This window comes from Paroedura picta, chromosome 9 (assembly GCF_049243985.1).
Source record: "Paroedura picta isolate Pp20150507F chromosome 9, Ppicta_v3.0, whole genome shotgun sequence".
NCBI classification, from domain to species: domain Eukaryota; kingdom Metazoa; phylum Chordata; class Lepidosauria; order Squamata; family Gekkonidae; genus Paroedura; species Paroedura picta.
Window position 1 is genome coordinate 38864438 of NC_135377.1, and position 25423 is coordinate 38889860.

At 40.6% G+C, this 25423-nt stretch overlaps 1 protein-coding gene across 4 annotated transcripts in view; it reads right to left on the reverse strand.

Moving 5' to 3' along the window:
- The window catches only part of SNTG1 (syntrophin gamma 1), a 253240-nt gene that overhangs the window by 116424 nt on the left and 111393 nt on the right, over positions 1-25423 (reverse strand). For all 4 annotated transcript variants that reach the window (XM_077352441.1, XM_077352440.1, XM_077352439.1 and 1 more), the window contains exons 3-4: positions 14543-14596; positions 6449-6583 (exon numbers count right to left, since the gene is read on the reverse strand). In XM_077352441.1, the coding sequence (XP_077208556.1) occupies positions 6449-6583; positions 14543-14569 (162 nt within the window). In that variant the 5' untranslated portion in view covers positions 14570-14596. The remainder of the gene's footprint in view (positions 1-6448; positions 6584-14542; positions 14597-25423) is intronic.

Consider the following 25423-nt stretch of genomic DNA (forward strand, 5'->3'; position numbering starts at 1 on the left):
TTGTTTACTTAATTTATCACCTGCTTCACTTGCTGAGACTCAAGGAATATTAAAAAACCTAAATGAACAATGCAGTCAGACTACATGTCATTCAATAAACAATGCAAAAGGAGTCAAATTACAGAATTAGAAAACAATATAAACAAAAATTGTCTAAGGCATGAGATATAAAGTATGAAATAGCAAACAATGTAGAATGAATTAGTATGCACCAATACAATAAAGACTGCATGATGTGCTTTTTTAACAGAAATGGCAGGTGGACTATCTAGATAAATAGTAATTTCAGCACACACGTTCTTATAATGCTTAATGCTTAATGCTTAATGCTTGCAGAAACCATTTTTTGCCCAAGTGAACAAAATATTTCCATTAGGGACAAGCTTACTTCTATCTGAAGAGGTCAGCAATGACTCACAAAAGCTCATACCCTGAAACAAATGTTGTTAGCCTTTAAGGTACTTCAGTTTCTTGGATGCTTACATCAAAAATTCCCAAATGACAGAACCGGGATTCAGGATATTCCCAAACTCCCTAGGTAGACTGCTACCACCCCTGAATCTAACTTAAAAACTAGGGGGTCCAGGGGCAATCCCAGAGCATATCTGGGAACAAAACAGGATGCCTCACACCAATCTAGGGAAGTAGCTGTAACCAAGAAGACATTGTAAGACTTCCAAGAAACAGACAGAATTATTGGGACTGTACCTTGTCATCAAGCATTCCCCCCCTTTCCCTCTGCTCCTCCTGTTCCTAGGGTTATGAGACCCACATGGAGGAATAGCTGCATGGAGGGGGGGGAGGGGGGAGGCAGTTAAACTGCCTCCTTTTTATCATTCAGCAGAGCTCCATAAGTGGATGATGTAGAAAAAGCTCTCTAGCTCTTCCTCCTCAAATAGCAATTATTCCATACAGTTCCTGCAATCCCAGGAATAATCTTTCTAGGACTCAGAAAATGTTGCAGGAATAGAGAAGAATGTTTGACAATGCTATTACTATGACTATTTTAGTTATTTCACAAAATGTATTATTTCAGTTGTTCTATTGCAAGTCATAATTTTCTTATACTGAAAACAGTACTTTAGAACAGGTGCCATCCATGTTACACAAGACATTTAGTTCCCTTAGAACAAAATTGAGAACTATTTGTCAAGTTTTTAAAAGGTAAAAGGTAAAGGTAAAGGTATCCCCTGTGCAAGCACCGAGTCATGTCTGACCCTTGGGGTGACGCCCTCCAGCGTTTTCATGGCAGACTTAATATGGGGTGGTTTGCCAGTGCCTTCCCCAGTCATTACCGTTTACCCCCCAGCAAGCTGGGTCCTCATTTTACCAACCTCGGTTGGATGGAAGGCTGAGTCAACCTTGAGCCGGCTGCTGGGATGGAACTCCCAGCCTCATGGGCAAAGCTTTCAGACTGCTGTCTTACCACTCTGCGCCACAAGAGGCTCTCAAGTTTTTAAAAAGCAAGATATTTATACCATTTCCCAATAAAATCCCCCAAGACTGGCAATGGCAAGCTCACCTTTTGGTGGAAATGCAGCCTTCCCAGATATATTCAAGGCCAACTTTGTATTTTGTTATCTTTATTACTTTATAGCTGTTCTGCTGGCTTTTTCATATGTTATAGTATGTATATATGTATTTCATCACCATCTCTCAAACTTTCCCCCCCATATCATTAATATTTTCCTTGGCCCTTCTGTTTCTTTTGTTCAGAATGTACAATATGTCCAGATGTATTTTCTTTACAATGGTACTCTGTGACGCTCCTTCTCCACTGACCCAGAGTGCCTCTCATCCTCTACAACCTCTCTTCTTCAGGTTATAGGTTATATATAGGTCAGGATATCACACTTGCCACTTTCCCATCTCTTCAAATCTATAAAAAGCCCTCATGACCATCTCAAACTTCATGTCCTCTCTCTCTTTCACTCTCACAGATAGGGTAGCCCAGGGCCCTTTCATTACCAGACCTCACTCACACACAGCCTCCCAGTCCACTGGGAGCTCAAACACTGTGCCAATCACTCGCTGCCACCATCCATTCATACTGTAATCTAATACAGCGGTCCCCAACCTTCATCTGGTTGGGGACCGCCTCCGGGGGTGGGGGAGAGCCAGCGGCCCAGCTGCCACAGTTGCTCAAAAACGCGCACGCGCAGAACTGCCGCACATGCACATTTTGGCCACCAGGTGGCGCTAACACGCATGTGCAGAGTTGCCGTGCATGCACATTTTGGCCACCAGGGGGCGGCCTCTTTCCCCCCCTCTTGCTGCAGGGGGGGAGGCAGGTGCAGCCGCTGGTGGCCCAGTATGATGGCATTTGCGGCCCGGTAACAGGCCGTGGACTGGGGGTTGGGGACCCCTGATCTAATACATATATGTAGACTGAGCTATTAAATTGCACACATGTGTGTCCATGTGTGCTTGTCCCCCTTAGGCCCATTATGCACGGCCGCCGAAACGGAAAACCCCTTTTCATCTCTTCCCTTAATATGTCAGCTTCTCTCTAATGCTGAACAATTTTTTCAGCTGCTTTTTTTCAAGTCTCCTTCTCTGACCATTCCAGCTGTTATAATTGTTGCACTTACTGCCTGCTCACACAACTGGTCTAATAGAATCAAATTAGTAAATTAAAATCACTTCTTCATTGTATGCCTTTTGTCTGTTTCTCATATGTGCTCTCTCTCATAGTTGCCCTTGGTCTCTTCACTGATCTTCTTTTCAAATTTCATATTTCATGTGCTATCTCTCTGCTTTCTTCTTACTCAGACTGTTCTGTATTTCAGGTAGGAACTTCACCCATTGATCTGGCTGGCTTTTTCTATGGCTTTACCTAAGAAAATATTGGAAACTCACTTTTGTACTGTTTCTTTTCCTTCTTGAGCCTTCTACCAATGAACAAATAATTCCTCTTCCTTCTTGATTTGATCATAAACACCATGATTTAATTTTTGTACAGTTCCTATAGTGATACATGGAGAGGGGGGAGAATAACGATGACAGACTATTTTTCAAAATTATTCAGATGAGAAAAGCAAATATTGAAAAAATTAAAAATGGCATAGCAAAATCATTTTGAAGTGATAACAAAAAGGATGGTGAGACATTTATTTATTTATTTATTTATTTATTTATATATGGATTTATATTCTGTTCTTTCTTCAAAAATATGAGAACTGGAAACATGTTGAATCAGTATGGTAAAAGGAACTATAATGAAAAAGGATGGAAGGCAATAGGGCTTGTTTTAGGAGCTTAGGATATACCTTCACTATGTTCAGTGTTAGAGATATAGACATATAAGATTCAATACCAATACATATATGTTTAAGTAGGTATAAAGACATATTAAGACACTGGAATAAATAAGAAGACAGACAGCAAAAATTCAGAGACTAAAATATAAATCATCATGTTTTGAACCTTTTGGGGTTTTCATAGGACATGGGTAAACATTTTTTTTTCTTGTAATCCTAAGAATACCAAATTTTATGACACTATATTTTGATGCTGTTAATTTATCCCATGTGAGGATTTCCTGTTATAATATAGTAGAGAAGAAAATTGTTTTCCATCCAATATTTTGAGCAATATTGTAGAGCACTGTTTTTTTTTGGGGGGGGGGGGGGGGTTGGTAGACATTTTCCCAAAGTTCTGGAATTCACATGTTGCCAGGCTTACAAGTGCTCCATTTGTGTATGTGAGGGAGATTGACCAAGACTGTCAACCATTTTTGCCCCATGTGACCTAGCAACAATTCCAGTGCTTGGGAGACAGGTCTATAAGAAAAAACATGTCCTACATTTACCCCTTGGGCCTCCACTAATATAAGTAACATTGAAGATCAGTGGCTTCAATGAAATAATTCTGGAAACCACTTCAGGAGAATTATTGTTGTATTCATGTATTTGTTTGTTTGTTAGTTTGTTTATTTGTTTATTTGACTTTTAGGCTAAAGGTAAAGGTAAAGGTATCCCCTGTGCAAGCACCGAGTCATGTCTGACCCTTGGGGTGACGCCCTCCAGCGTTTTCTTGGCAGACTCAATACGGGGTGGTTTGCCAGTGCCTTCCCCAGTCATGACCGTTTACCCCAGTAGCAAGCTGGGTACTCATTTTACCGACCTCGGAAGGATGGAAGGCTGAGTCAACCTTGAGCCGGCTGCTGGGATTGAACTCCCAGCCTCATGAGCAAAGTTTTCAGACAGCTGCCTTACCACTCTGCGCCACAAGAGGCTCTTCATTTGTTTGTTTGTTAGTTTGTTTATTTGTTTATTTGACTTTTAGGCTACCCCTCTCCAAAACAGGGCATCATGTAATTTGAATCAGCAGCAGAAGATGGCAATAATTACTTATGCATCATTATTCTGCAATGACTTCCTTGATTTAGTTACATTGAGAAGTCTTTGCCTCTTTCCCAGTCTCATATACTTGGATAAGAGAGTTACTAGTAACAAGTAGTGATGGCTTTTAGAAGGGGTGCAGTCATTCTTTGGGGGAAATTTGGAAGCAGACATTCAAAGTAGACATGCTTTAGGACAGTGGTCCGCAACCTTTTTTGTGTTGCAGACCGCTGTCGAGGGGTGGGGGGAGAGGGTGACCCAGGCCACTGCGCATGCACGGCAGCCCCTACGCAAAACATGCATGTGTGTGCCAGTCGCGCATGCGCGATTGCACCCGGCGGGGCCACAAATGTGCATGTGTGGTGGCTCTGCGCATGTGCGCATGCACAAAACTGACACACATGCGCACTTGCACCCCCGCTGGGCGCAAACGCGCATGCGTGGCAGGTCCGCACATGTGCATTTGCACCGACGGCGTGCTGGCGGCCGCGCTTCCCTCTCCCCCGCCCGCAGCAAGAAGTTTGCCAGACCAGAAGCTAATTGGCTGCTTCGGCAGCCAATTTGCTCATGGCCTGGCAGGCGAGCTTCTCGCTGCGGGGGAGAGGGAGCCACAGACCAGTGCTGAGGCCTTCGTGGCCCGGGGATGGGGACCACTGCTTTAGGGAAGAGTCATATACTGGCCACTTGCTTGATCAGACATGCACTAGCAATTCTAGAAGAGTAAATCTGAAATAAACATCAAACCTGGAATAAGAAATTTCTGTCCGTCTCTTAACATCCTAAAGGTTAGAGCAAAGGATAAAGGATGATTTTATTTATTTCTAATGGGTTTCTCTTTTTGCTCAAATGCTGTGGTGGCAGAGCAATCATTCCCTTATGTATATAAAATATTTTTTCTTCTTCTTTTGAAGTTGGAATTGTTTGACCTACAAATCAATGAGAAAGCCCTATATAAGGGATTACAAAATCAAGCTTTAAGAGAAAAGCAGAGGAACCTCCGCATTCAGAGGCACTAAACTTATGAATCCTAGAACCAAGAGGCAAATCAAGGGAAAGTCTTCACATCTATTCCCTGTTGTTGGCCTTCCAGAGGAACTGGTTGGCCACTATGTAAGACAGGATGTTGGACTAGATGGATCACTGGTCTAATCCAGCAGGGCTCTTCTTAAATTCTCTCCTGCACAGTGGAGAACATCTTTAATAAGTAAGGTTTTAAGCCAGGCTCCCCCAACCTTTTTAAGCCTGAGGATACCTTTGGAATTCTGATACACACAGGGAACGGAACTACAAAAGGGCTGCTTCAGGAGATGGAAGCAACCAGAAAATACTGTAGCTGCTACAAAAAGCAGAGCCAACCACAAAATTCCAGAGAATGAGGTCATGTATAACTCTAGTAGCAATTCTTCAACATTTTGGATAGAAGCTTTGTTTATAAACATATTGTTTAAAAATATGTTCTTGCATACACACAACTTTCCTGTGTGAAGACCCTTGAGTTGTAGAGGCAAGATGGTGCTAAAGCAACCTTTAAAAAAAATCTCCCGAGCCAATTAGATCTTCAATGGCCAACGAGAACTCCTTCCGGCAAAAGGCCCCCTGTCCCTGTCTACCTTCTAAAAAAGCATTTGGTGGACACAAGGAAAAGTGATGGAGATTGCACCATGTTGAGGACCCCTGTGTCAAGCATTTCCTTCAACCTTCATATAAGGAGAGGATTCTAATACTTTTAAAAGAAAGTCTGCCACAGGCCAACTGCAGTCTGTACCAGCAGCAATAAGAAAAGTGTGATAAAGGTGGAGAGAAGTGATTTCTCATCGGGGTCTTCCAACTAAGGACCAGACCCAGCAGAGTACCATCTGACCCAGCAGAGTACCCATGGTAAAATCCAGGCCTACCCACTCATTTTACCACATTCCCAAATAGCTGTGTTGCAGAAATTATTTCTAAACCTGTCTGTATTGGCTTGATCAATGATCAATTGACACTGCCCAATGAAAAGCAAGAGTGAATTTGGAATTGTTATGAATTAATAAATGCAAAAAATAGATAACCCAACATAAACATTTTATTTTGGAAACAATCAAATGGAAGAAAACAATACTTACACCGGAATAGAAAGGTTCACCAGACACACAGATCACGTCTTGTTCTTGAATCGTCAAAATATCTTTAGCTAAGTGCAGCCGCACTTTGAAAGGTTCCTGGTTACCATCCTGCAGCAAGCAAATTCCTGTCTTTGTCTTCAAAGGAAGAACAAGGGGGGAGGGGGGAAGTTTGCCTTAGTTTCCAAACTGCATATTGATAGTTCATGTTGTATAATCAAAAGGATTTTCCTCTTTTTTTATTTTTGTTTTTAACATGGCATAATCAGTAAGGCATCAACAGAAAGTGGTAACACTACAATAAATTTCCCAGCTGTAATTCCTACAGTTATCACCAACACAGAGAAACAGTAAAATAATTGGTAAACAGTGATGTCTTAGCGGCTTGAAGGCTTGATTCATGAAATTATGATTTTTAAAGTATCTACTTATCTATAAACACTTGGTTTCAGCATTACCTGGAGCAAATGTCAAGACACATATTTCATCAACCAGAATCTAAGGGTAAAATAATTCAGCCTTGCACATTACAGGAGCATCCTTCAATCAAGTAGTATCAAATCTACATTAAGCTCAAAACCATCTAATTACAAGTATTTCATTTACTTATGAACCAGGAGGTTTTCTGAAGTCAAAACGGAGCACTAAAATTGGATAATTATAATCCAGTCCTGATTATAATCCAGTCATTCTTACCCATCAGAAACATGATTTCAAATGTGTTTACAATCATATCTTGTATTCATTGATTACTGAACTAAAGTGTCTAAATCCAGCCATTCAACAGCTATATCTGGAAGGAAGCTTTCTGGGCCAGGACAAGACAATTATCTTGACAATTTCAACTGGATGTGAAACAAGCCACAGAGTAATGCTCTAGTGGTGCCAACATCCAGGTGGGTCCTGGATTTGCAAATGAGTGCCAGATGACAGAGACCAGTTCCTCAAGAGAACAAAGGTGCATGGGGGTTGGGGATGGACTTTTTATCTCACTGAGCTCCCTCCCCAGGCTCCACTCCCAAAGCCTTCAGGAATTCCCCAACCCGGAACTCGCAATTCTTCAAAGCCCTGTACGTTTATCTTACAATGTCAGTGAGACTGTTTCTGCTGCTTTAACTGCTGTTTTCAAGAAGAACACTAGAGCTATTAAATTGGCATGTTCCTTACTTATACTGGAGATCAGATACTTGTTAAACCTCAACAGGCACCTTTCACATTATGCATACTACTAAGGTTCAACCAGTTCTTCCTGCCACTGAATCTTATAGCCCTAGATTTGGTATATTGCTGTTTGCCCATTCATCCAGATATTGCATTTTGCACATCCATTCCAGAGATCTCTGTCCTGTTGAAGATAAAGTTGCCAGCTCCAAGTTCAGAAATTTCTGGAGATCTATTTGTCATGGCATGCCAAGTTACAGAGAACAACAACATGCGATATAAAGGTATGGATTTACACATTATATAGGTTTTAATTTCTGGGAGTAACATGCAATGGAATATGCCTATCAAATTAATGAAATTCAATAAACCAGTTGCAGCATTCAGGCTAATTAACTAGATGGGAGGATACGCCCAGGAGTATAAAGTATAATTTTGGCAGAACTAATTTAAGGATTCACAGGGCCCTAGTAAAATATCATTTTGGCAGGATCAGTCAGACTGGGAACAGAGGGGCACCCCACAGTACAAAGAGGTATCACTCCAAGTGACCTTAAAGAAGGAAAAGGGGGAAGAGAAAGGCTATGGTCCTGACTAATGGGTGGGGGAGGCATTGTGCAGGGCCCCTGAGGGCCCGTAGCACATGCTACATGGCTACATGGATAAACCAGCTCTGGATACACCCATGTGCTTGAACAGTATGTAAGCTTCAAGACATGGGCAGAAAACTATAATACCAAACAAATGCAATATTTTTATTTCCAGCTGTAAGCAGAGGATGCACTACAAGAATTTGAGAGAGCATCGGTTATAGTTATAGGATCCTGTTCACAGAGCAGAAGGCTACATTAAGAAAAGCCCAACAGGTAAGGAAATATTTATTCTTGTATGCGGAACACCACTGTCCAATTTGTTGACCCAACATTCTTTAGTCCACAGTGGAATTATAAACTGGTTTCAGGGAGACAAGAAGAATAAAAGGTTCCTTGCCCATGGCCAGCAGATGACTGAGATACTAACACTGAGTTAGACTGAAAAGTTGCTTCTTGTATTTGCAATATTATTTAATAAGGGCATTATCAGAATTTGCATCTTGGATACTAGGAGAGGAGAAGAGAGAGATTTTCATTATTGTATAAATTCCATAAACCAAAGAAAGTGAGATCTGGAAAAATGTATTTTGATACAACCCTCCTAGGATCTGCTAATAGGAGCTGTGGACAAGTCACAATACCTCACAAGTAATCTGATGACTGCCTAAGGTAAGATTATGTTTGGAAAATATTAAATTGTTTATATAGTAGTTCTGCTTTACTTGACTGCATAATCCTGATTTGGCTGATGATGCTATAAAATCTCCTGAGAAGCTTTATGGAAAGAGCTGTGGGCAAGAATTAAGTGGCACATAACGATATAGAAGAAATAATTAGGCATCACAATGAAATTAAAATACAAGTCAGCACTACGACGCATGTAGGCAGAGTTTATTTACACGTTGAACAAGGAAATCAAGCATGGGAAAATCATTTTATTTGGGACTATGACTGGTTACACCTGTACAGAAATCTAATTTATATGAGGAAACTATTATGCAGTGAGGTGTTAGCAGTCTCCCTATTACTGTACGGAAACTACTGCTGCTTTAAATTAAATGTTCCATTCCATTACATCCCTTCCCTCCTTACATTAAAGCAGCACTGAGGAACATAAAATAGGTACATTCTTAAGAAAGGGAAGAAAGACAATTTATTTAAGATCTAACAAAACTTTTTTTAAAAAAACCTTACCTCTAAATATTCTCGAAATAATGTTTTGAATTTATTTTCATACCTCAACTTCTGATAAGCTCAGTAACAAAAAGAGAAGCAATGCATGTTGCTGCAGTTACTGTTCTGTAGTGACAGATGACCCCCCCCACACAAACAGAATGCTGAAATGTCAGAAGGCTAATTTTTAAAAAATGGGTAAAGCATTCTAACCGCACTGAAACTTCTCTACACACCTGGCCTGTTCACAGAAACACATATTCCAGAGAATTCAAGCAAGTGAGCCAAGCCATACATCTCCAAGAACATGTAGAAACCCTACTAAGAACTCACATACCTACACTGACACATGGAACTGCCTTCTAATGAATCAGATCATTGATCCATCAAAGTCAGACTAGCAGCAGCTTTCCACGGTTTCAGGATGAGGTCCTTCACATCACCTACTGCCTGAATCTTTTAAATGGAGATGTTGGGAATTGAACCTGGCACTTTCTGCATGTGAAGTAGATGCACTAAGATACCACTAAGCCACAGCCCCTCCCTTCCACCTTCTGGTGACTTATGGCACTAGAAAGGTGGGATGATCAGAATTTAAAGTGGTGAGTTTCTTCCAGGAACAGGTTTGCTAGCTGCTCAGTAGTAGCATATGCTCCCCCTCCTCTCCCTCCCCCAGTTGCTCTTTCCCACTGCCGCTTTGATGATGCATGTCTCTAGGAATTGCTGAAAACTCTATGGTAAATCCACAGGGCTTTTGGTGATTCCTAGAAGAGACTGACATTTTTTCTGTGAAAGCCAAGCCATTAAGGTCCACTAACAGTTACTTTGAAGAGGATTACTCTTCTTGACAATAGGTTTTGGTTTTCAGTCTTCTTGCAGAACTCAGGGTCAAGCAGATTTCCCCCCATTCCATTCCTTTATTATTCTAGAATTTTGCACTGTAGTACATTTCATTCCTTTTAAAGTCTTAATTAGCAAGGAAAATGTTTAAAAGTAAATCTATAACAGAAATATTTGTCACTTGCTGCAGCTTTCATTTTCTTGGTCATTTGTATCTGGTCCGCTGCCTCCCCTTATGTTTATCAATTGTAAACAGAAAATGTTACTGATATATCACAAGTGGATTATTTTTATGCAAAATTTAACTGAGTCATAGGTTTTGGTTCATCTGCAAACCCTATACAAAAAAAAGCATCTTGATGCAATCTCATTAAAAGTGTTCTGTTGCATTATTTTATCAATGTCCACACATCTGGGTTGCCAACTTCCTAGTAGGGCCTGGAGAACTTCTGGAATGATAAATGCAACTGCTGACTCACCAGCAGACTGCTATTAATTATGCGGCTGGGTCCAGCTGCAAGGAGAAGGTGCCCCTGGGCCCCCCTCCCCTTTTCCCCGCCTGCCCACCCACCATGGAGAACCCAGATAAGAGCTATCCTGCAGCAGCTGCATTGGCTTCCAGTCGAATTCTGGATCCAGTTCAAGATTTGGTTTTAACCTTTAAGGCCTTATGCAGTATCTATGGGACCGCCTCCATGAACACATTCCCCAGAGAGTGCTTCAATCAACCAATGCCAACTGGTTGAGGATCCTTGGCCTTAAAGAAGTAAGTTTGGCAGGGCCTGGCTCCTGCATTGTAGAACGAACTCCACAGAGAGATCAGGGCCCTGATGGAGCTTCCCAAGTTTCATGGGGCCTTCTACCAGGTTTATGGTTGAGGCCAATCCATAACTATATTCTAAAAACCAACTAGGCTTCACTCCCCTCCATTTCCCCTCCCCCTCCTTTCAAGAGGGGCACGAAACAAATTAAATTACAAATATATACATACATATAAATATAAATGCTAATTTCTTTGCAGGTATGAAACATGGCCAGTCAGGGAGAAACTGAATACAAGAATTTCCCTTTTAGGAGATATTATAAAGGAAGAGTTTGCCAAGTTGTTAGTAGTTTAGTGGTAAAGAAATTATGTCAACTGTTTCCCCTGAGAAGTCTGCAGCAGGAGAGAGAAGGCCTACAGCTTGACTGAAGGAATTACTAATTTATTTTCAAACCTAAAACATGAAAATAAAGAATCCAGGGCAGCTGCAGTGGAAGGAGCTACTGAGGAACATACAGAAAAGGAATAAGCTATGCACATTTTGAAATTGACATTTGACTTTCACTTTTCTTTGTGTTACTGGGCACTTTCCATTAGGATTTGCCTATATTCAAAGCAGCTTTTCTGAAGAACATGAAGATCCTGTCTCTGCAAAGGTTACCATATCCCTAGCACTTATGTTTCAGTTAAACCTACAGTTGTGAACTTGTTATTTTATTTGATTGATTGACTTCTTGAATTTCTTAGCTGCTGTTCCTGGACTTGCCAGCTCACAGCGGCTTACAACAATGGTTAAAACAATAAAAGATAAAGTACAATAAAAATACACTGTAACCCCTTGCCCATACCATTACCAATCCAAACCAACCATTCCTCCACCAGTTGCCATCTCCAGGTTGTTGTTCCTGTAAGTATTCAGAGGAGGGGCAAAACATTTCTGGTCCATCTAGCCTCAACCAAATGCCTGGTGGAAGAGCTTCATTTTACAGGCCCTGTAGAACAGCTCCATCAGGGCCCTCAGCTCTCCTGGGAGCTCATTCCACGAGGCGGGGACAAGGGCTGAAATGGCCCTGGCCTTGGTTGAGGCCAAACAAACATTTCATGGGCTAGGGACCTCCAGACTGTTAGCATTTGCAAGGCTCTGGTGGGGCGTAGGGAGTTAGCCAGTACTTTACAAAGGTGGTACTTTACAAAGTGGATGGCCTTAAAGGTCAAAAACAGAACCTTGATCCCGATCTGGTATTCAACTGGTAACTAATGCAGCTGCCTCAGAGCAGGCTGGCTATGTTTATTATATACTTATATTACCTAGAATGGTTTCATATTCTGAATGTTTTCCTTTTGAAACAATTTTACAATTGCTTGACAAGCCAAAAGGGCACTATCATTTATTAACTTGAACCATCTCCAACTCTCCAAATTTGATTTGAAAATCAAATTTAGTAGAGGGATCTCTGTAGCCAGAATTCTCCTAGGTTACACATGCATATCCAGGCTCAGCACAAAATTCAGGAGAAAGGAAACAATGACAGATTCCTAATGCATGCATAATTTCTACTACAAATCAGACCAGGCAATCTGAAATGCCAGAATCCAGGGACAGATTTTGAAGAGGAAATTTTCAGAAGCGTTTTCAGCAGAGTATTTCTTTTTGGTTGGAACTTTTAAATCAACTTCTTAGGGGTTGGCCTGCCAAGTATATACTCCATTGATTCATGTTATTCTAGGTACCTGACAATCTCCTTTTCGAACTAACCCCATAGTCCTATTCCTATACAATAAACCTATGTAGGGCTTATTCTCAGCCCCACTTTTGTTTCTTCCTTACGCCTTCACTTATCCAGTTCTAAATGTTTATTCACCATAAATGGCAATGTCTCACATTTTTACTCATATCTTCATTCATTCTCACTCATCCATTATACTGTATCCTGTGCTGAAACAATCTAATCTGTTTTTGACCCAATACCCATATTATCATATTAGTTTAATGTACTGTAATACAACTCATTTCAGACAATAGTCTAGTAAAATGAAACATTGTATTACAATAGAACTATTAATAATTGCATTATGTATGTGTTTTTATTTATTTAATAACTTTTCATCTTTTCTACCATCTTTCTCCCAAGGATGGAACCTGGAAAATGCAGGAAAAGCTTAGTGTGTCCATACATAAAGGCAGGAGATGACTGTAGGAAGTCATGGGTGAGAGACTAAGAGACCATATGGCAGCCTTGGTGAAATCATAATTCAGTGTGCAAAAAAAGAAGAAAATTTTATCAATGTTCAAGTTCTTTTTTTCTCATATGGAAATTCTTAGAAATGGAGAGGAAAAAGCAGAATGGTGAATTGGTGCTGAAGTCACTCTTGTGAGATATTAGGCAATGTTTATACATCTATGATGCACTAGTCTCCAAAAAATATGCACACAGTGGTCCCTGGGGCTGGTGAAGGGATATTTCTATAAACCATGTGAAAGACACAGGGTTGCAGAAAAATCTATAGTCCCCAAAAGTACACTGGGAGAGGGTGAAAATCCCTCAAATAAGAACATAAAAATGAAAATAGTGTTGTGTTAGAACTTGTGGGAATATTTAGTGAAAGCTTTGTTGTCATTTTAAGCCAGGCAACTCCAAACAACATTGCAAAGTCTTCCATGTCTTGGTTAATGTGAGATGGGGGTGGGGGTGGGGGCAAAAAGAAAGAGAGAGGTAAAGATGGGAAGGAAGGTAAAAAAAACAAGCAGGGAAAGGACAGTGAAGGAGGCAAAGCTGAAGGAGAAGGAATAGAAAAGGGTTGGTGGATGGGTGAAAAGAAAAAGGAACAGTGAGGAGAGAGAGGAGGAAATAGTTTGGGAGAAGATTATAATAGGCATAGTTCTCCCAGAAGTCCTAGTAGGTCTCTTGTTTGTCATATTTCTACTACCCATCCCCCAAGTGCAGTTTTAAAAATCACATTACAGGGCCACATTGGGTAAGAAGTCCCCAGACTTGCAGAAAAATATAAAAACTGTTTAAATGATAAAGCTAAAGGGGGGATTAAGCCCCTCCGAAACCATAAAGCAGTGTCTGGATATGTAGACATTACAGGAAAAACAAACTTAGGTGATCTTATGGAGTGATGTAGCAGTCCCCAAAGGTGCCTGTCAATTGAAGGGGGGAGAGCAGGAGTGGGAAGAGAAGGGGGAAAAGGAGACAGTGAGGGGGGGGGAGAGAAAAGAGGCTGAGAAAGGGCGAGTAGGAGGCTGGAAAGGGTGGTGTATTAAATCAGGAGCTGACTGTAGGCATGGTGAGCTGGCAGGTAGAAGAAGGTGAAAGAGCTAGAGCTAAAGTACAGGAACAGAAGGAAAACAGAGATGGAGCTTGGGGGAAGCTAAAATCCTCCACATATATCTGTTCACTTTATCTGTTCCATATTCAAAGAACCTGAAGAAATGTATGCCTAGCTAGCTGACAACTAATTTGTCATCTCTAAAACAGAATTCATCTAGATATTTCTTGCTGAACTGTATAGAACATAATACCCCCTATGCCTCATCCCCAAATTACAAACATTTAGCATTACCTCTTCACACGCAGTCCTGAAATCCATGTGCTATGGCACAGAAGAGGTATTTGTCTAAAAGAAAAGAAGCTTTTATTAGAATCAAGTTATCAGCTATCAGACGTTGAAAATAATACAGAAAAAGAAGCAGGGGAAAAGTATGCCACTCAAACTTTGTTCTGTAGCTTCTGCAGCAGGCTACCATCCTGAATTTGTATGCATGGGTCAGGGTTTGAGAGCAGCAGTGATAAATACCATAAGACTATACCATTTGATGCCATAGATCTTCCTAGTTTTGATGACGCATGCTAAACTGATTAAGTATAATTAAAGGTGAGCTGATCCTTCCAAGTACCTCCTGATATATGAGGCATTCAGAATTACTTTTCATTATGACTTTTAAGAGAACTGATATTTTATTTTCTGTCTTTTTAATTTTCTGTAGAGATAATACCTGCAAAACAATTTTAGCATCTGGACTTTTAAACTTCCTTCTTGTACCTAACTGATTAATGTTCCTTTTCTAAATTTTAAAGCCATATATGTAATCCCATTCGATTTTGAACAATTTATCCATATGCATTCTCCCTAAGCAACCATGCATCATTTATCAGAAGAATGCTCTTTTTTGTCTGAACATGTTTAAGAACAAAAATATCACTTGTAACATGCACTGAAGTGCTAATTTCCTTAACAGTGAAATGACTTGTAAAATTGTCTTTTGTCCAAATATGTTTCCCTCTCCCGAGGTACACAGCATAATTTAGCAGTCAATTAGGTCAGACTGCTTCAAGCACAGGGCAGTTTTGTTAAGAGTAAAAGGTATTAAGTAATGCCAATTATAATGGCTCTCTGGGGTACAAATATTTCTGGAGAAAAAGAGTAATGCAAAAAGATGAATTTGTTTTCAAGGCACAAAATTTGTATTGAAGGTCTTCTGTAACCATGTTTTATTATACTATATTAAGTAAATTAGCTGGGATGCTATCAGTTTTCACAGAGATACCAGACATATAATCCACATCCAAAGCCACTATGCAAAACCCCAAACTATTACAACCTTGAACAAGAAATAAGTCAAACCTGGATCACTGCCCAAGTGACCTCCAGACTGGCAGGAGCAGCAAGATGAGAAGAAGCAACAAGGTACATACTCTTGTATCTGTCACCACCTCTGACACAGACAAAGCAGGCTGCAGAGGAATGTGTTTTCTGGATCCTGAGGAAGGGGGAAAGCATGGCAGGGGGCAGTAGGCCTTTTTGACAAGGAATCAGAAAAACCTTCATCCAGTTTTCTTTGTTCCTGCTACAAGATATACCCAGCAAGGTTTGATGTTCTGCTGACCAGTAACTTGCTGAGCACATAGAATGTGTCTTGGGAAGGTTAAGCATTATTGTGGTCTCAGTCACCCCTTCTCATAGGGAAGCAAGACTCCCTTGTGGGGGCAGGTGTCCCTCATTCCGAGATCCCACCATTCTACCACCAATCACCTGACTAGCATTGGGGGAGACTGCAAAAATAGAGTCTTACCCGACATTTAAGCAACAATCCTTAATGAGACTTCAGTGTTACCTGGAAGTGATATAGGGATGTGGGGGTGATGCTCTTTTTTAGGGCAAAAACTTTCTGGTAGAAGCTAATTCTAACATGGAGCTTTTGCCTGAAATCCAGAGTGTCACCCCAATGTCCATGACTTGCATATGTCAGTGCCTGTTCATGCTGGAAGTCATGTTCGGGATGTCGCTGAAACATTAAGTAAGACTCCCACTCCCAGTAAGCCCACTTCCCATCCCCCACTGGCTGCCTAGAATGACCTGGCAACCCTAACTTTCCATAGGCCTGAGCTGGGAATCTGAGATTTCTCAGACTCTACCTCTGTCTTCAGCATTGGTACTGTTGGGACTAATTGTCCAACCAAGTCATCCAAATGACTAGCATAATGGGGAGGTGCTGACATTCCACAAAGGCTTAGTTTGGCTTGTAGGATAGGTGGCTGGATTCACACTGTTGCTCGGATTCAAGTTGGTTGGCCAGCATGAGCATAGAATATGATGGTCATATACTGGACAGGGTTAACAAAATATCTCATGTTCTCAGTCCAGCTCATTGTACTTGGCCTGCATGGTGTCATTAAAATTTATTTAGTTATCAGATTTATACTCCACCACTCCCTTGACAAGTGAGGTTTGGGATGGCTTATAACAAAGTAAAATACAAATCAACAGACAATAGTAAAAGTGTTTAGAATAATAAACATATAACACAATTTAAAACCAACTATATAAAACTTTTATTTAAACCATATTTGCATCTAATAAGCCAACAATAAAATGACCTGGTAGAAAAAAGTCTTGCAAGACACACATCATAACGAAAACAGCTTCACTGGGATTATAGCCTACAGAGATTTTCTGTTCATAAAATTCTAACGTTTACCATAAAAACAAAGCACAGAAGGGCACTAGCAGGTCAGAGAACAACATTGTTTTATTTGTCTACTAGTTTCAAAGCCCGTTCCTAAGAATGGGCCTTGAAAGGGTCCTCTCCCCTGGCCCCCGGCCAGGCAGTTTAAGGTGGCCTTGGGCGGCAGCTCACAGCCAGATCAAGTGGGGCAGGTGGAGGCTCGTTAGGAGCTCATTAGCAGGGCTGGGACAGAGCTCCTTAGCAGTCAGCTAGTCAGCTCTTTAGCAGTCTTTAACAAGCAGTTAGCAGGCTGGGAGGCCCTCGTCAGTAGGCCCAGCCTAGCAGGCCAAGAGGCTCTCATTAGGAGGCCCTCCACCGCAATCCTTTGCCCAGGGCTCTCTCCCCTTACCTGCTGCTGGCTCCAGGCACTGAGGCATCTGAGAGCAAAGACGCTAGAGTCCAGGGACAGAGGGCGGGAGCTGCAGGGGCAGGGCCAATCAGGGCAAAGTTGGCTGCACCCTGATTGGCCCTATTCCAGCTTCGACAGCTGGATACGTCCCACCCCCTAGGCTGTTTCAGAAATATATATAGGAACAACAATGGATAAGGATGTGGCTTGTTTGGCTTCAACCAAAGCACAAACCTTTTTGCGTGCTGAACATGCCCTGGCTGAGGCTAGAATGTCCTGCCTGAGGCTGTCAGACCCCCCCCCCCCCACCAGCATGTATTTGCATCTACACTGGCCTGCAAGACCTTACTGTTTTGCAGGGCTTTCTACTGACTCCATTGCTGGTACAGTCTACTGTTTTAAGGTCCTGCTTGGAAATGTGTACTGAATGAAGTTTGGAGATTGATGGCTGAATTGTAATTGTTCTTTAAAGGATTACTGCTGGTGTGAATGTTAAGTTTGTATAGGGAGGCAGAGGATTCCCCCCCCCCAATGAAATATGCACTTTATGATCACTCACCCTGCGATTATAAGACAATATAACAATCTTTGAAAAGTGGCTTTCCACCTCAATATTGCCTCAGAAGAAAGATTATTATGACACTCAACTTTAATCTTGGAAAATTTAGGGAACGGTGGCATAAGGCTGTGTCAGTTCTCTGCCAATTTCTGAGGAAAGCAATAACAGCCATTAGTCTGAGTCTTATTACTAATACCTAACAATTGCTCTGCTGAGGATCAGGAAAGGCTCTTCTCTACACCTTAAAGTGAATACAAATCATGATTTCTGCAACAAATGTGTTTCAAAGATTCAGGCTATATGTGGACAACAGTGGCCCAACCATGCATATCAGACATATGACTAATCTGAACTGAAGGATGTTTAGGGGGGTGTATGTTCAAGAACATTCTAAATATAATCAAAGTTGCTTTCAAATAATCACTTTGCCTCGCTTTCATTATCAAAACACAATGGGATTTTTTTTTACCTTTGTCACATAAATTGTCTAATCCATTTTCCTTCTATATATTTGGGGGGGGGGTCCCTGTTTTCCAAACCATCTTTGTTCTGGTATTTATTTTGGGACACTTGGAACTGGACTGTGCTAAACACTACTAAAAGCCCTTAAAAATGTATATGATCATGGGGCATGAAGGAAGAGAACCTCAAAGAAAAATTCCACGTGGAATATGAACTGCGACCACAAGTTCTGATGCTGCATGTGAAAAGGGGCATTAAAAAGCTCAATAATCAATTGATACATGTAACCTGGGAAAGCATATAATCCTGACAGGAAAGAACATTCCAGCTCTGAGGAACCAAGTAATATCAGAGATGACAGAGGACAATGCTTTGGGTACCACTAGGGTGTTATGACAACTTTAAATTTGTTTAAGTGAAAAGATAGGATAGTAAAATAAACTGAAATTATACAAATACATCTGTTCTCATTGTTAGTGAAGATAAGTGAAAAAAAGACAGAGGACTAGATCTAATAGCTGGGGTACCTGGGCTACAGATCCAATTGAGTCATCTTGATATCCTGGGCCCCACTGAGGGCTCTGACCAAATATCTATATTTTGTAGATTTAGAATGATTTAGCAGCTTAGCTTTATATTAAAATGGGCTAATATGTTAATATAAAATTGTTAAGTCTAATTTCCATGTAACTCTGTATTTTTATTACTATTCTAATTTCTACCTATGTTCAGTGTCTGTTTTAATAAACTGCTTAATTCATTTCAGCTAAAATAGTAAAGTCTGTGTCTTCCTTAAGAGTCCAACAATTGCCTACATAGAAGGGCCTTATTTTCAATTAATGGTTATAATTACAAACATTACACAATGTAACTATCTTCTGTGAATACTTCATGTAACTAATAGTTCTTGTTTAACCTCCAAAGCTATTTAATGCTTTAAGGTTATACAGGAGTATTAAGGGAAACTATCTTCTTGTTATGACTATTCTTCTAGAATAATTCTTAAAGTGAAGCTCCCTTATACAGACAGACCACCTGTCTATTTGGGTGACCGGCCTACTCCAACTGGTAGCAGCTCTCCAGGATTTTCCCCATTATCGGAACCTTTTAATTGGAAAAGTATCACTCCCAACGATGTAATTGATGCTGAATTCTAGCATGTTTAGAGTCCATAACTAAACATATTTAAAAATGTTCTAGGTATTGACTATAGAAACAACTGAATCTCCCCCTCAGATTCAGAGTAAAACAATTCCGGCTGTTGGTAGCAAAAGCCAGTAATATAGTGTCTTGCAAGTTATGGATTTCTGGGACCTAGAAGTAAGCAGTGTGATTTTCTTGGGTCAACTAACACAGAAGTTCACATACCTTCTGGCAATTTTAAGGTCACAGAACAAAAAGGATACAATGTTAAACTGAGGTGGAATCTGTTTTGCATTCCAGTTTGGCAGAGAAGGCCTATTAAAATGTTTCCTACAACAACAAAATTGGCAAAATATGACATGCTTCACAAAGGTTGCTAGGTTTCCGGATCCTTGAGGTAATTTTAAGGTTAATAAAGATTATGAGTAGGTGGGTAAAGAAGGCCCATTGTCAGAAGATCAAAACATACCTATACTTGTTGGATACTTTTCCAGTTACCTTTCCCTTTTATTCCAGCATCATTTTGTTAATCATGTATGTTATCATACGGAACAGTGGAGTTGATTCCACGGTGATGGAATCATGGCTTTGATAGGGATTTCTGGGTTGGATTTTACTTCAATTACTGAAAAGGCAGATATAAGAATTTTGAGGAGGGAAAAGCTATTTTTTCTTGTGTTTTTACATGTGATTCTCTATAGGGTTCTCACTGGTAAGCAGTGTTAAAATGGTTTCATTCTAATTCAGTTTCAGTTTTTGTAGTTTTTGGATGGCATGAATAGCAGTGGGTACAGGTAACTAGAGTACTAATTCTAGTTGGCACATACAACAAAACTCACAGGTTCAAGATTAGCAAAATAATTTAACTCATCTCAGTTGGCACATACAACAAAACAACACCTGATGGACAGCTTGGAAAGATACTTGAAAGATACTTTATTTAATACTGCCCCAAATTTTTTTGAATGCATGATTAAAGCATTCCTGTTCAAAAAGGAAAATCAATGGCAAAAATGCTAACCGTAAGCCAACAACAGAGAATGATTAAAGTTAACACAGAGAACAACTGAGCTGGCTTCTATTTTCCAGCAATAAGGAAGGTCACATTCCTATTACATGGAAGGCACAAGTTTAAAGTTTTCTAAAAAGTGATTTTTAAAAAATATGACAAAAATAGAGTCCAATAGCACCTTTAAGACCAACAAAGTTTTATTCAAGGCATGAGCTTTTGAGTGCATGCACTTTTCCTCAGACTAAATGAACAACCATCATAACTGTGGAGATATAAGGCAAAAGCAAACTGTGTCATAATATCCAAATTAATATCCAAATTAAGCCATATATATAAAAATTGGACTTATTGACTGCCACTCATGTTCACAACAAAATAGTAAAACCATAGTAAAATAACAGTAAGAACAATCAATAATAAAAACCTGTCCTCCGTGGTAACCTCATTTGGCTCGCCATGCCTCAAGATAGGTCTTAAGATGTTTAAATATTTTGATATTTGGATGAGACTATGCAGATCTTATATATATAATCAAATGACAGTAGTCAAACAAGTTCCTATCCAAGTATAAATCAAATCCAGGCAGGGATGCCAGCCTCTAAGTGGGGATCCCAACATCTCTATGACATTGTGCCCCACTGAGGTTCTCCCCAGGCTCAATACCCCAAATGCCTCAATCTGGCAAATCTATCTGCCATCCCCCACCAGTGGCCAGAGGAGATCAACAATCCTAAACCCAGAGCTGTTTAACTTCAGGAAGGTTGCATTTTGGGCCTTCAGGTGAAACATTAGTTTTATCATTATACTAACACCAGTTTGAGTCCTTATGCCTGTATCCTCAATTATGTGCATTAAACCAGAGTCAAAGCAATGAAATATATATCTGATCTCTAGAGCAGAGGCCCCCAATGTTTTTCGTGCTGGGGACTGGGAGTGGGGAGAGGGAGGCTCGTGGACTGGGGGAGAGAGGGAGGTGTGGGCGATGGCGCGATGGTGCCCACAAACCAGCAGGTGCACCTCCCCCCCCCATGGTGCGCACTCGCTCGTGGCGCTGGGAACAATTGCCCGCCTCCCAGCACAGCGAGCTTCAACCAAAGGACAGACCTTTTTACGTGCTGCAAAAGTGCTCACGGTGCCAGAAGGCGGCCGATCACTCCTGGTGCAGTGAGCAAGTGCCACAGGGGGGGGGAGGCACACCTACTGGCGTGCCAATGCCCGTGCCTCCCCTCCCCGCCATGGCCCGCTACTGAGGCCTCCACGGCCCAGTGGTTGGGAAACACCGCTCTAGAGGACAAATACACAACAGAAGTTGGCGGGAACTAGCCATGTCTAGAAAGAACTAGAGGGGAAAAGTCACCAGAATTCACGGGTGATCAGATCATAATTAAGAACTTTCCCCAATTATATCATTATTATTAAATTTATTACGGTCATTGACCAGCATCAAAGTATCTACAGACCACATACATTATTACAGCGTTTTAGCAGGACATTCGGCATCAGGGAGTTAACATGAATACAGCATTTTGACAGTCGCCACAATTATATCAATATGATTTAACCATAAGAGGCTGCTGCTCCTTGTTATCTGCTTGTTTTTTTTTTTCAGTTGCATCCTGGCTTACCAATCTTCAAGTTAAATCTTCTGTGAAGAGTCTGGGTCCAATACTCTGGGCCACATTGGTTTTCAAGCCTACAAACAAAATAACTGATTCTAACCTTGCTCTCTCTTGGGCTATATGTTCCCACAGAACTCAGCAAGCTCCCTATCTGACACTTGAATTTGATTGCTGCCAGGTCCCATTTGGATTTTCTTCTCTAGTTTTGGACTAGATTCTGGAGTGAGAGATATTTTCTCTTCTGAAATTTAATGTCCCTCTAACTTACAGCTGCCACTCAAATCTGTCTGTTTTTTCACTCTTCCCCACTCTTATTGCCTACCTCTTCTCTTTCCCTCAAAGGTCGATAACTTGCTCACACTCTCTGTGGATGCTATTATCATTTGCCTCAATCCCCTACCCAACTAGGTTTTTCGTATAGTTCTTCCTTAACAAAATTCCTGACTTTGCCCCTATAGAGTCTCTCTATCCTTTCAAGCTTTACAGTTGTGCCTCATCACTCAGGCAAAGATCCATATTATTGACATCTGGGTCAGTACTCTAAATTGACTTTTATAGAGCTGTCAGCTTTTGGGAAACATTTAAGGTTACTGCTTCACCAGAGGTTTTATTTGGGCTTGAACAAGAGTTAAAACAGGTCCAGCAGCTCTACAGTTCAGAAGTTCAGATAAGCTACAGGACCATAATGTGTTTGAGAAGAGAGGAGGGGGCAATAAGGGCAAGAGCTAATTGCTGTCAGCAGTTGATTATATATTTGCTCATCACATTATCCATGCAATTCAATCTCAAGTGAATACAAACCCCAGATCATAGCTGGCCTCTGGGATTGGGAATTGTCATTACTTATGTTAACCTGCTTCTATTGATCATTTTAAATTAATTTTAATTTTAGTTTATATTTGCTTATAACTATTGCATTTTATATACAACATTGTACACTGCCTTGAGCCAGTTCGCTGGGAGGGTAGTATAGAAATCAAATCAATAAAAAATAACTAAGCATGTGACACTGAGATTCTATACAAAGTTACACCATTCTAAGACCATTTATTTTTTTGTTTAAAATATTTATATCTGCCTTACCTTTTCAGACTCTAGGGGGTTTACAAGGCTATCACATATAATTAAATGCAATCTATACCATTAAAAGCTAGTGCAGAGGTAAAAATGTAACCAAATCTGCCAAAACAGTTCACCTTCCACCAAAGATTCATTGGGGGGGGGGAAAAACCATATTGCACATTTGCCTGAATGCAACAAATAAAGACTTCCTCCACACCCACTCTTGTAGGACATTCAAGAGAAAGCCCAGAACCCAGCTGTTGTGGGTAGATAATCTTAGTCCATGGTACGACCAGAATTAAGATAATCATAAACAAGAAACATTGAACTTTATGCTCTTGATCTTGGCACTCATTTTCCTCTTCAAAATCAACAAAAAAATCTCAAATGGAACTCCACACAGAGTCCACTTGGATAATTAATTCCAGTAAGCATAGATTTAAAAAAATTCAGAGGATACACATCGAAATATAATCAGTAACAATTTATTTATTTGTTTGTTTGTTTGTTTATTTATTTAATAGACCACCACTCTTGACTCAGCCGGCTTACATAAAAGCATAAAAACAGATAAAACCCCAGTTCAGGTATGATACAGTTGCTATCATTGTAATACTGTGAAGCTATGAAAAAAAGAGTTGGACAAAGCATTTTAATTATGCTGTTTATGCTTTAGAAAACTGATTTGCAATTAATAAGTACATTTTAAATTGGTTAAAACAAGATGAATATTTACTTGTCATTCATGATTCATTTCAATTGCCTCTCTTCCTTATCAATGGAACCTATTAAGAATTTACCCATAAAATCACTGCATTTGTTCAGACAGAATCAATGTGTATCCAAGTTAATGCTGTTATTATCTTGAATTCCTGATTGAGCATTGTTCATAATGAACACAGAGCATATGCACTGTGATGAACCATGCCTCCCTTCATCCATTTTTGATGTAGTGCAATTTAAAATCCCAAAGCACGGCAAGCTGGCAATCACACAGATAATCTAAATGTGCTCTGTACAATGACACAGTAAAGAAATCCATTAGCTTTTGCTAGGACATCTATCTGTGTGGTGAACTCATGAGAAGTATAAGCAAAATTCAGAGAGCCACTCTTGCTCAGAGTAAATTTTGGGACAAGTAGCACCTTTAAGACCAACAAAGTTTTATTCAAGGCATATGAGCTTTCATGTGCACATACACTTCCTCAGATACAGTAACTGTATCTGAGGACGTGTGCGTGCAAACAAAAGCTCATACCTTGAATAAAACTCTGTTGGTCTTAAAGGTGCCACTTGACTCAAAATTTGTTCTTCTGCTTCCGACCAACATGGCTACCCACTTGGATCTATCTTACTCAAACCAATGGTGATCTGCAGAAGTGCTAATGAGTTCTGGTGGTGATGTCAAATCCTGCAAAATTGCAGCCAACTTAAGTCATCCACATATGGTTTTCAAGACCAGAGATGAACAGAGTGGTTTGTCATTGCCTGTTCCTGCAGAGCATCTTTGGACTTCCTTGATGGACTTCCATCCAAATACTAACCAGGGCCAACCCTGCAGCAGATCGAGCTAGCCTGTGCTATCCAGCTCAGGGCATCAGAGGTCTACCCTTGCCGTTTTGCAGTTTGGTGCTAATAATTTTGGGTGGACTTCTAAAGATAATGTTTGTTGATTGGGAGGGGGTATTGCATTTTCTCTATAGTGACCAGGCCTGTAGCTAGAAATATTTTGTTAGAGGGGCAATTTTTTTTTGTTAAGAGGGGCAGTAAGGGGACCGAGACCCATCCAGCATTGCCAACCTCCAGGTGAAAGCTGGAGACTTCCTCGAAATTCTCCAGTGGTTCATGTTAGGTGGCCTCCACTTGGATAAACTCACAAAAGAAATGAAAACATGCCATGGGGGTGAGGTGTGAGTATCATGCAGATGAGAAGTACCTTGGCCTATCCTCCTACCAAATCAGGGGGATGCTGCCACCATCTTACTCCCCCAGGTGGCTGTCTCCTCCTCACTGCCCCCACTGTACCGGACTTCAACAGAGCCCTGTGGGGGGAAGGTAGCTAGAAAGCAGGGGACATTCAAAGATAAAGAAAGGTTCAGCATGCAAAGTTGAAGTTTGCCTTGGCTGTGCCCAGATACTGCAAATCTTAAAATGACTTTTCATAGGTTCTGCATGATTGTCAATTTCCCTATGCTGATTGCACAACATGCAGCTATAGAAACACATGACTGG